General features: G+C 38.4%; 1 protein-coding gene across 1 annotated transcript in view; it reads left to right on the top strand.

Moving 5' to 3' along the window:
- The window catches only part of ABLIM2 (actin binding LIM protein family member 2), a 104,617-nt gene that overhangs the window by 70,882 nt on the left and 20,816 nt on the right, over nucleotides 1-12,919 (top strand). Inside the window, exons 13-16 of the mRNA XM_075709871.1 lie at nucleotides 3,070-3,171; nucleotides 4,407-4,460; nucleotides 9,552-9,604; nucleotides 10,216-10,363. Of these exons, the coding sequence (XP_075565986.1) occupies nucleotides 3,070-3,171; nucleotides 4,407-4,460; nucleotides 9,552-9,604; nucleotides 10,216-10,363 (357 nt within the window). The remainder of the gene's footprint in view (nucleotides 1-3,069; nucleotides 3,172-4,406; nucleotides 4,461-9,551; nucleotides 9,605-10,215; nucleotides 10,364-12,919) is intronic.

The raw sequence follows: 12,919 nt of genomic DNA, 5'->3' as shown, positions 1-12,919 counted from the left end.
TTCTGGTGCAGGAGCACAGCTTCCAAAGCCCATTTATTTGACTTTGAAAGCTTGAAAAGAATTAGTCATCAAACTTCAAAAACCTTTGTCTAGCTTAGTGCACCATGCGCAGAGATATTAAGGGATCTAGTCTGAGGAGTAGGCTCTTGACATCTCCCTTACTGGGCCAGTGGTATCTGTTTGTTGTTCAATCCTGAACATAGACAGCTCTTACTGTAACTTGTTATCAAATTTCCTGTCCTCCCAGATAAGATAAAAGCTGACTAGCAAGGAGGTATAAACAATGTGATACTTTTCCTGACTACCCCCTGAAAAGGGAGCATGGTCTGAGCTCTGGTCAGTTGGCTCCACACACACAAGGTTAAAAGAGCAGCCTACCCTTTCAGCTGCCAAAAGACACAAGGAAGTTTTCGTGGTTGACACTCAAGTTCAAAGTAAGCCTTTCCAGATTCTTCCCAAGTTAAACAAAATCCAGGGAAGAGTTCATGATTCTGGTTTTTTGCTCTGCACTGACCAGTAGAGCAGATCACAGCCTGCAGCTGCTTGTGGCAGAAGACAAAACCAAAAGTTTGAAAAATCTCTCTCTGGTAGTTTTATTTTCTCTGAGACCTTATTTGAAGTTCTTCAGTGTATGCCAGGCAAACCTTGAAAGAGACAAATTCTTGGCAAAGTCCCATTTTAGAGATTTTTATTATAGGCTAGATTAAATGACTGTCTGGAGTTCCTACACATGAACTTTCTACATCGGTCTTCAGTTTGCATTATTATTAAATACTTATTTTTGTATGCAAAATGTGAAATACAACTGCTCCTTTGTGTTTGTCCAAATCTGTGGCAGAATTATAAATATAATTTAAATGTGCATCAGCTTGTACAAGTGGGCTGCAAGAAGAACCTTTTCCCTCATTTCATCCTTAATTCTTCCCTTTCGAGCAGCTTAGAGGTGATGGCTTTGCAAACTGCTCCACCCAGGTGATCCTTGCATTGAGCAGTTCGCAGATTTGCTGTCCCCTGGTACTTGTGCTTGCATCTTGTTTTCTTACAAGTTTATTCCTCTTAATCAATGCTTCCCCCTGATTCCCCGCTGACACCCTACCCTATCCCTGCAGAATGACTCTCTATATAGTGTATGATGCCAGCACCTTGGGGTCACTACTCAATGAAGTAATTACTCATGCAAGTCATATATGAATACGAGTTTTTAAAAATAGGCTAGTTTTAAGTAAATGAGGAATTAGTACACTGTGAAAGTCACTTGAAACCTTTTCTTTTTAAATTAAAAAATTCCATTAGTAACATCACTTTGGGATCAAGATTTTTAAGGTTATTCGAGTTGTAAGGGACCTTACTTAAGTAAGTGTCTACCACTGCTCTTTGTGTTTGAACTTGGAGTGACATTGAGACTTCTTCCATTAGTAGGGGTGGCCAAGCATCTGGGCAGCAAGCAGCAAAGAAAGAGGGAGTTAATAAATGGGTAGTGAAAACCTGTCACCAATTCTTTCCTTCCAAGAGCAAAGCAGGAATCAAGAACCTGGATAACCGTCTGGTTCCTTGTCTGAGGACAACTTGACTGCAAGATGGTGGCCACGCACCAGGTTTTTAGTAATGCCACAATTCTTCCATTACTTTTTGGAAGGACCGTAGGCTATCATCACGCACAGATGTGATTTCAGTTTCTCAACTGCTCTGATTAAATTTTTTTCAACACAAAATCATTGTTATTGAGTACACAGTGGTAATGGATGTAGAATTTTTGAGGTTTAGTTTTTCACAAACTGTGAAAGTAACAGACACAAAATTTAGAACATCTTAGTTAGTGTATCTTCATGAGATACACAGCATGCTCTTTTGACCTCGTCTGGCCTGCTTCTGCTCCTGTTGAACTCAGTGGCACTACCCAGTTGACTTCAGTGGTGCATGTCAAGGCTGGTTTTGGTGACAGACCGATGACCAGGTGTCCACTGCTTGTCAACAGAGGCAAAGGTTCAGCAGAGACCACCTCCATGGGCATGGCCTAGACAGTTATGGTAATCCAGTAGTTTTATGGTTATAAAACTTCCCCTCTCTGAAAGCAGAACTCAGTTACAGATCTAGCGCTCTGAGCTGCTGCACTTTCTTTACCCCCAAAAACTTGCTATAATTTCATCATTACTAGCCATTAAATTTGTGCTCCATCCACACTAAAACAATAACAGCGAAATAAGAACCATTTTATGTTAGAATAAATGTCATGTTTGGCTTCCAGTTGCTTAACAGTGCTGTAAATTAATTGGATTTTACAAGTCCCAAAAAAGTAGAGCTTTACTTTTTTGTTTGCCAAGCAGCCCTATAATGCCATAGAGTGTGCTTTGGGGAAATAAGCTAAGAGGAAATGAATGGCACCTAATCAACATTTGACAAAACAAATGGAAAAATGAATACAGATCAATCGTATGTGTATCTGGAAATCTGGTGAAGTGACTATGGCATTATAGATCCATGACTTGATAATCCAACCTTGTTTGCATAAATATAAAATGCTGTGGCATGGTACCTCCAGGAGAAGTTTGCAATTAAGAACCAAATTTCAGCATCTGTTTTTGTCACTGGTATATGCAGGAATATTTGACTTAACCATAACATCTGTTTTTTGGTCTAGTCCTGCTTTGAAATAACTTAAACACTACTGAATGATTTCATTACTGGTTTCAGGGGCAGGCCATGAGCCATAGCATTAAACTTTTCAAAAACTCGATTGATAGATTATTCAGTTAAGGCTATGCAAAACACATTACAAGATTGTGGCTGTTCTTATCCTTTTATTTTCTTCATTAAAGTGTTGTTAAAAGAGAATCTTTAGTTTCAAAGTGGGGCAGTTTAATCTGATATTATCTATCAGACATGCATTATTGATGAAATGTTTGGAGACTGAGCCAATACCCTGTGCTGAAAAATAATGGGGTTTACAAAAAACATATATTTAAAACTGTTGGATTAACAAGTCATTCTGAACAAGCTTTTATGCTTGAAATACTCTACTTTGCTTTCCATTTTTTCTTTTATCTGCTTTCTTTGCTCTTCCCCTTGGAGGCAGTGAAAGTGGTCGGAGCACTCCAAGCTTATCCATGTACTCAGACAGCAAATCTTCACCTTCTGTCTATCAGCAGGCTCCTAGGCATTTCCATATTCCAGGTAGGCATTCACTGCTTAGCTTTGATCTTCAATTGCTGGCACCTGTTTATTCTCTTCTGAATGTCTTTTTGCATTGATTTGTGAATTTCAAACTGCAAGAGAAGAAAATGTCTGATAAATGAAAAACTGTTACCTGTTAAACTTCTTCTCAGAAATAAAGGAGTTAGAGAGTTGTGCGCTGATGTGTGTAAAAAAAATGTGTTAGAGGAGGCATGCAGTGACAAATGTTATTAAGCCTACAAAGATACAATTATTTGTAGTGCCATGGCTGCATAGGTCTGTTGAATTTGCGTGCAGGAGGGAAGGCTGAAGGGGGTTTTGGATTTGGTTTTCTCCTTATCCATCTGCTCTCTGATTTAAAGAGTCATTTGAATATAGATTTTAAAAATAGCTGAAAGACTTTAGAACTCCGGGAAACTCACTGTGGTGGTATCTTTGCATATGTACTATACTGTTTTCAAGTTCACATTCAGTCAACGAGCACCTTAAATTTTTGTCCACGCTGTTTAGCTTTCTGTCTTCTAAGCACATCTACCTGCTCAGTGGAATACTTTGTTTATTCATGTTTAGCCTCTGGGGTTAACATTTCTGTAAACACACCATCATTAGGAATAGCATCTGCTCAGGTCTGTAGTATTAAGTAAATCTGATGTCTGTACAAGATGATATGGGAACCCTGGACTGTGGCTCTGGGGGCTTTCAAAACATCCCTGCAAGGCCAAGTTAGCTATACAACTCAAAATTTAGACAAACTATAGGATTTCCTATAAGAATATTGGGCATTTGCAGTATAAACATCTATATCTGTTACAGTAGTCTGTTCTACCTCTATATGAATTTTATTTTAAGTGGTGACAAGTGCAGCCGATTTCTCTTTGTTGTCTATGAAGTATACATTGGTAGTGCGGATATAAACACCTAATAGATGCCACCTGAGGTGTCTTAAAGCATTTTGAGGGACTTAGGGGGTGTTATGCTGTATAGGTAGGCACAGCCAATATTTTAAATATATAAAGATTTTTTATATATAGATTTTTTATATATATTCTTTCTATATAAAGAATGAGTAAGGCTCCATTCTTTGGTAATAGCCAGTGAATGACAAACCACTGAATGAACGCGTAGTCTTTGTTCAAGTGTTTGCATTTTAGTGTTGTTGAGAGGAGACAAGGGCAGCATGGTCTGAACTGCTTGCTTACTCTTTTATTCTTTCCTTTCTCTTTCCTCTTCCTCAGACACTGGCGTAAAAGATAACATCTATAGGAAACCTCCTATCTACAAACAGCATGGTACAGTCTGCTTTCCTCTGATGCAGTTTTCGCTACATGTCTTTGTAAAGAAATGCATATTGACTTCCAAATTAGTTTGCTGTAGTCTTTGCATTTCATTACGTCCCTATAACCTCAAATAGAAAAGGAAAAGAAGTAATGTGAACATTAAATAGCATTTTGTATAACATGCTGTCCAAGGATTCAGTAAGTTCTCTAAAACTGGGATAATGATATTTTGATTTGTCTTGGTAATTCAGAGTTGATACTAACTTCAAAGCAGTTTTCTTCTTTATGGAATGATATAAAACATGTAAATGTAGAAGGTTGCTCTCCTGTTTTCAGACCATGCCTTGGGATATCTAATTTTTGTAAATAATTCTTACTTCTACATTGCTGGGGAAAAAAATGTTCATTGATAAGTGGTGTATATGAAATACTTACTTTTCATCTGCAAGTTCTTCAAGCTGTAAAATATCAGGAACAAATGTGATCACACCATGGCAGTTAGGAACAAATTCAGTAGCTGATAACATCGGCAAGATATGGCTAGAAAACCTTGGGCAGACGCAGCAACAAGACTGCTGTCTGTGTTTCTAAACAACAGAAAGAAATATGTGATGTTCTATGCCACTGAGAAACTGACTTAAGACTCTAGAAAATATAAAAAATAGAAATAGAAAGTCTGCATTTTTCTATTATTATTTTTGCTGTATATTTAACTAATTAACATCAGTGCAATTTCCATGTTGATGTCAGTGCCTATGTGTTCTCAGTGATGTTTGACAATGGTCTTGGTTCGTGATACAGGCTTAGAAATACAGAATTCACTTTTCTACACTGAATTCCATTATTAATCTTTAGAAACAAATATGTATGGATTCTGCTGCGTTAGGGTGCCTAGAAAGTGCAGAATTGCATTTCTGATTAAAAGTTGTGACAGGGGTACTCCTGTACTCAGAAGCAAAGGACAAAAATAAAAGCAAAATGCATGATATAAATCTGTCCCAAACCAAAAATCATATTTTTATCATGATTGTTCCCCTGCTTGGGAATGAATAAGAGAATAAAGTAAACATGAGAGATGTTCATCACACTGTGAGCAGTAGCTAAGGCTCTTTGGGGATGAAAGCATGTATCTTTGGGGGTACAGATAGGAGAATGAAGCTATGCCACTCTTCATGGCAAGGGAAGGTCCAGCCTGTGCCTGTGAGCAGTATCTCTGTTGGAGCAACTCTTCCCATCCTATTACCTTCTAGCAGCACTGTCAACACAGAGGTGACTTGCCGTGTTGTATGTAAGAGTGACAAAGCTCCATGTGTCTCTTCTTTCCCTGAGTCATAGGTTAGGGAACTGCAGATACATCACTGGCTTCATGGTCAGAACAAGGAAAATACATTTTACAATTTTTCTATTGTGGTAACACGGAGCTTCAACTGATTTTAAAATACTCAACATTTAGTCCAAAAAATTATGCTTTTATGTAGTTATCATTTTTATACTATCTTTCACGGAAAACGACATTTCTTTCTGTTTTGGATGAAGTTCTAGTTTGGATCTGATACAGTAATAGGAGAAAAAAGAATTGTCAACTGATGTCTCCCAACTGAGTGAGTCAGCCTGTGTACATTCACGGTAACTGGTACTTCATGGTAACTGGTGCTTCATGCTAAAGTAACTGCACATTCAAGTCATCCAGATTTAGATAACCTGTGTGGTTTTTCTGGGTATGGTTTTGAACAAAGTCAGACATGCTGATGTTTCAGTGCACTTTAGGTATTGGTCTTTGATAGACATTTTCTGCTCACAATGTCCTAATCTTAGACAAACTAATGTTACCTCTAAGGCAAAAAGATAGTATTTGTTCGGTTTAGTGCTTGATTTAATGTAATCTACCAACCTTATAGTCTGCCCAAGCTCTCTAATTCCTTCTTGTCTTTAGATATACAAATCATTTGAGGCAACTACTCAGGGTGAGCAAAAAAAGCTATTGACAAAGGAAGAAGTTGAATATTACGGTGGTGTTTGGAAAGATCATTAGCAGATGTGAAGTTACAATCAGCTGGTGTAAATCAGCATGACTTCATGATTTACACAATCTGATGATATGGCTCCGATGTCCTGTATCCTGGCTGTGTCATTTAATTTTATACGTATTTTTGGTTTGCAAAGAGGATTCTAAGCAGCAGCTTTTTTTGTTCCAGGCCAGGCATTTTTATATCAGTTTTCTGTCTGTCAGATATGCAGTCGAAGTCTGGATTATGTCAGTTTTGCACTGCTCTGTGGAGTTGTTCCTCATATTCACTGGAGTGAGCAGATAATTAAATTATCAAGTCAGCATTCTCTACAGGTTAACAAGGACATATGTTTTAAACTTTCTTTCATAGATTATGGATGTTCTGAAAGGTTGTGTTAAAAATACATGCTCATTGTTTTTCTGCTGAAGAACAAAACATAATTTAACTCAAAAACAACAACAAAAAAAAGAACTTTCCTTCCAATAAAAAAAAATTTAAAATTAAAAAAATAATAAAATTTACCTTTTATTCTGGAAGAACTCCCAGCTATAGCGTGAACACATGAGCAACTGATGATTCAGCTCCTCAAGCTAACAGGACACTGAACTGATGCATGCTGAAAAGGAGCCAGAGAACATTCCTTCATTGAACAGACCAAGTTTGAACAAACAAGCACAAAAATGTTCCTTAAAACAAAAACTGCAAGAAGCTCTTCCAAAACATTTGGCTTTAAAAGGTTTCAGTTACAGCAGTGCCCAACAGATTTGCTGTAGCTACAGCTTCTGTGTTTCTATTATAAACACTGAACTTCAGAATGAAAAAAAGGTGGTGGAAAAATGGGACATACGAGAGATCAGGCTGAGAGCTGGGGTCGGCAAGTGAAGAGTGTGGGAGCCTGCATGGTTATTCTTTTGTGTGTATTCATGTTTCAGAAATACTTGAACATCATTCAAAGTAAAAAAAAAATTGAAGAGTTTTGCTCTTCAGCAATATTAGCGGTGATCCATGTGAAACATGCAGTTCACATGGGGGTTCACAGCAGAACTGAGTATCCCTTGTAGCAGTGAAGCTAATGCCCAGTACTGATGAAATTCAGGCCACCTGGATTTATCTGCCAATGATGTGTTGTATAAAGGATTCTCAGGAACTTGGGAGGGGCAGGCCTTCAGGGCCCCCACTGGTTTTGGTTGTACTACTCTGGACCTTTCTATAAAACCTCTGTGTTTAAGTGGTTTGAAGTCAGATGTTCTCAAGATCCCATGGAATATCTGAAATCTCGAATAATGCTTTGGAATAAACTTTTTTTTTCCTTTGAAAAGATCAACATCTTGAAACAAAAACAATTTCCAAAAATACATCAGATTCTCTATATGGATTTTTGACTTAATGAGAGCAAGATTCATAGATATAACCTAGAACAACCCATTGACTGGTGATTTAGGGTATGCTCCCAAAATATCGGTGAACCAGGTTTAAGTCCTTCTTGCAATATAGGGACTTCATTTTTCATCTTTCATATATGGATATTTCTTTCTATTTCTTTCTCAGAGAAGCTGGTTGCCATCTGGGGAAAATACCCTGGTCACGATGCTATTAGCTAACTGCAAAAACATTGAGTTTTTTCATAATGCTGGTTTTATTTTATGACCCAGCTTTGTTTTGCCACATTAAATTCAGACAAAAAAACTCTACAGTTACAGATTTTCACCTCTAACCCACAGATTTTTTCCTTACTGCAATTTGTCATTTTTTAAGTACCACCTCCTCAACAAAACCAGTTAAGGTCTGGATGTGAGCTGTGTAATGGCACCAGAAGATGAAACAGAATAACACTGCAATGCTAACGGTGGTGGCCTTTTGCCCATGTTGTTTAGATGCAGGGCAGATCATCTGCAAACATGCTGGCTGGGGAAATGGAGAAGGCAGAGTTGTTCTGAACTTGCTGGGAGTGTTGCAGCACTTCTGATGGTGCAAACTGATCTCCTCCTGTCTCTGAGAGTCTTAATCTGAGCCTCAACTTTCGTATTATCATACTGTTTTTCTTATTAATAAATATGTTTTCTGGCTACACTGCGTTGCATGGGGTTCTTGTGTTGCCCTTTTACTTGGGCATTGCAGACAACCCCCTTGTTGTGGTGACTTCTCATGGGCTTAAATTATGCTGGGTCATTGCATTACCCCAGTTTTGTACCATTAAACTCTCCCCAAAACAACATACAGTGATACAAACGCAAGTAGGACTCGGATTTGGGGAATTTGTCTGAAATTATGTGAAATTCAGCACAAAATCTTTCTGTAAGATCCTGAGGTCTAACTCAGTGTCTGGAACAATACTCTGGGACATCAAAGACAAGGAAAAGCACATTTGATGGTTGGAAACTATCAATGGATAGCTTTTAGGTTTTCAGTTTTGAGTTTTTCTTCTCAGCGAGTTGGAAAGTTACAAGACAATAAACCAACAGTAAAATATCAGCAATATTTTTTTTGTTAAAAGACTCTTTAAGAGGGCAATATAGTCAGGAAAGTGGTTGGTCACAGAATTGTGAATTCTAGCGTCTGACAGAGCTTCTCTTGAAGATTTCATGAAGACGTAATACCAAATTTGTTCCTATCTTCTTTACCATAAGTGCCTATCCTTTTTAGGAATGTAGGGGGCCCAAGTGTGCAGACCACAAAATGTCTGTGTAACCGTATGTACTTTCATGGTCACAGTAACACAGAAGAATGGAGAAATGACTTGCTGCTGTGTGCAGTGACTATATAAATCTGTCCCTAAGTTATACTGTAGGTTTTTTCCCACCAATCATTCCCAAAAAGTAGTTTCTTCCTAAAAAGATAGGTTCAAAATCCAGCAGGAATAGATTGTCTAAATTCATTGTATGCCTGAACGATAAGTGTTACTGTAATAATTTCAAAATTATTTTCAGTAAGTCTGTGAAACTATAGCTCTACACATTGAATTTACTGTCCAGCTCTGGTTTGTTTTGGGTTTTTTTTCCCACCCTTAAAAATATTTGGAACATAACCACAGTCAAAATAGAAGACAAAAAAGATGTAATCTGTTCTAGTTTTTAAAATTAACTTAATCTTCCAGCAGCAAGAAGATCAGAAGGGGAGGATGGAAGCTTGGATCAGGACAGTAAGAAGGTAATGATCAGAAAGAAAAAAAGGGAGTATTTTATTGATCTTTCTTGAAGCAACTGTTTTTTAAAACATGTTCATACATAAAGGTATTCTTTCATATAACTGAAATAATCATTACTACTTTTAGGGCTTCCCAGGAAGATATAGAAAAGCTTAATCTCTCACCCAGAGGTTTTAGAACCTACAGAAAGAAAGAAATAGGCATATTGAGATTAAGAGCAATAAGCTCATGGATTTTCACTCAGTCTCAATATGTACATTTGTGAGTCAGCTGAGTCTGCAGACTTTTACTTAGGGTGCATATTAACATACATGAAAAATGTTAATGGCAGTTTAATTATAAGAAAATGACATGGTGCATCTTCTAAATTGGGGCGCAGTGGGCAGCTTCTTTAAAAGAGAAACTATCCTCAGCCTAGCTGAAAGTTAAAAGTTTTTGGTGGCTGTGATGTCTAAGTCATGATGTAGTCAACTTTTATAATTTGATAAAGAATGGTACAAGTTGCAATGAGCATAAACATACAGTCAGTTCACAAGACTTCCTAGACAGGTGAAGTAGAACTGCATGCAGACGTTAAATCCTGAATCTAGTAACAGGCTTTTACTCTCTCCAGCTAAAGACCAGTTGGCTTATTCTGAAAGGGGATGTGGACACCAGAACTAATTCCCCAGATTCAGACACGCGGTCCCTGTCTCTTACTGCTGGAACCGACAGAGAAAACTTCCCAAGGGCGCAGGAGGGCACGACTGCCGGCTACTCCCGTGAGTACTGCATCCCCTGGCCCGCTGGCGCTGTCGAGTAGGAATGTGGCAACAGAAGGTGGCCCTGCTGCAGCCTCATCCACACAGCTCTCTAGTTGGCTTTATGCTTCATTTCTCTATCGTAATTACACCTATTTGTCTGTTTTGCTATGGCTTGTAAGCGTTCAGTGCCTTCAGACTTCAACAGTGAAATTATTTATAGTTTCATATTAGTGAAAGAAGCAGCATTGCTTGTATAAAGAAACTGTATTGTCTCTTTGGAGAGCAGAGGTTCCTTGCCACAAAAACCTGCCCCTCATTAATGCATCAACATGCCCATTTATTAAATGCTGTCTATTTTCAATAGACAGGATGGTAGTATCAGGCAGATTTTTGACTTGTGCTAAGTACTCCTTGATACAGACTATGTATTTTGAATATTGGTATAGCCATTTCTTCTGTATCATGATAAGCATAAAGAACACTTTGCTCCAAAGATTAACTTAGAATAGGCATTTTTTGTTATTGCTCATAGTTATGCCTATAAGTTCACAGAAATCTTCCAGGTGGAATAATGACGTAGTTTTGTTATTAATACTGCTCTGAAGACCATAAGCCCATGCTAGCTGTCAGTATCAAAAACATGTTCTACACGTTTCTTACTCCACGTTTCAGCACGCCAGGAGGTGAAGGAAATGGTCATCAGAATGGGGTCTGAATTTTACTTTTAGATTACATAAATGAAAAAAAAATATGTTAAATGAATTTTAACAGATAACTGGGCCATTCCTCTCCCTGCCTCCTCCACTTTACACCATACAGCAGTAGCAGGTCATCTGGGGTAAACAAGTTGGGGAAGCAGTTTTCCAAAAGAATGCATCCAATGTGAGGCATGTCTGGCAGCAGGGCTAGGATGTCAGTCTTGTGGGCATTTTGGTAATGTGATAGCTGGCTCCATCAACTTATATTAAGGAAATTATGGCTTAGCTATGCGAGGAAGAGGAAAAACAGATGCTACAAAGTCTGTCACAAGGCTGGAACAAGATAAAGAAGAAAAGTTATTTTGGATAATCAGTCTCGCTGGTCCCTTGAAGGGATTTGATTCCTTAATTCTCACCAGACATCTCATACATGTGCACAAGGTGTATTGTAGGATTCCCTGTGCAGGGGAAAGCAAGTCTGACCACCTCACTCACCTAATGTCTATAAGTCATTGCCCAGAAATGAACATCCAAATCTGTCATTGTAATGCTCACGTCAGGTAAGTTTGGAAGCTTCTTTCTGGAGCTGACCTGATGCTTTTCAACATATGTATTGAGAGAATAGTCATAGAATCATAGAATCATTTAGGTTGGAAAAGACCTTTAAGATCATCCAGTCCAACCATTAACCCACACTACCAAGTCTACTCTAAGCCAATCAAGGGTAGACTAGACTAAACCATGTCCCAAAGTGCCACATCTACCCGTTTTTTTAACACTTCCAGGGATGGTGACTCCACCACCTCTCTGGGCAGCCTGTTCCAATTCTTGACCACCCTTTCCGTAAAGAAATTTTTCCTAATTTCCAACCTAAACCTCCCCTGACGCAGCTTAAGCCCATTTCCTCTTGTCCTAGTCCTTGCATGCAAATTTTAAGTAGGGAGAAGTATGTAGCACACCAAGAACTGTGTCACACAGGAACAACATACCGTGTCAGTTTTTTTCATGAGAATATATTTTTATACCTGTCACTCATCTATATCAGCATTTCTTTTTTTTTTTTTTATTGGGAATGTGGAGCCACTAAAACTAGACATGCAAAAGATGGTTCCCACTCTGTCAGGGTCAAAATCATCTCCGTGCCAATGCAATATAGGTTGCATAGTTCATTTTCCATTGCTTTTTGTCAGTGTTTCTCTGTCCCTTGTGAAAGCTGCCCCTGTTACCCAATTAGCAGCTACACAGAAATGACACTGAGGAAGTTTTCTTTTCCTGACATTTAAACTTCTTTTTTTTCCTTTCTTTATGATTTTATTTAGCCACCTGACTGTTACCCATGGACATCCTAAGTAACTCGTTCTCTATTCAGTGTTTCCTTATTTAGTTCTGAATATTTATAGAATCATAGAATTGTTTAGGTTGGAAAAGACCTTTAAGATCATCCAGTCCAACCACTAACCTACACTACCAAGTCTACTCTAAGCCAATCAAGGGTAGACTAGACTAAACCATGTCCCAAAGTGCCACATCTACCCGTTTTTTTAACACTTCCAGGGATGGTGACTCCACCACCTCTCTGGGCAGCCTGTTCCAATTCTTGACCACCCTTTCCGTAAAGAAATTTTTCCTAATTTCCAACTTAAACCTCCCCTGGTGCAGCTTGAGCCCATTTCCTCTCGTCCTATCGCTAACTACATGGGAGAAGAGCCCAACACCCACCTCACTACAACCTCCTTTCAGGTAGTTGTAGAGAGCGATAAGGTCTTTTAATTTATACTTATAATTTTTATAATTATAATTTTTAATTTATAGTCTGTCACATGTCTGTTGGCCATGGAAGAGTAGCTTCTCTGCCTCTTGCACTTAGGGTTGAGAA

Source organism: Pelecanus crispus, chromosome 4 (assembly GCF_030463565.1).
Source record: "Pelecanus crispus isolate bPelCri1 chromosome 4, bPelCri1.pri, whole genome shotgun sequence".
Lineage (NCBI taxonomy): Eukaryota > Metazoa > Chordata > Aves > Pelecaniformes > Pelecanidae > Pelecanus > Pelecanus crispus.
This window is presented reverse-complemented; position numbering and strand designations above follow the sequence as displayed.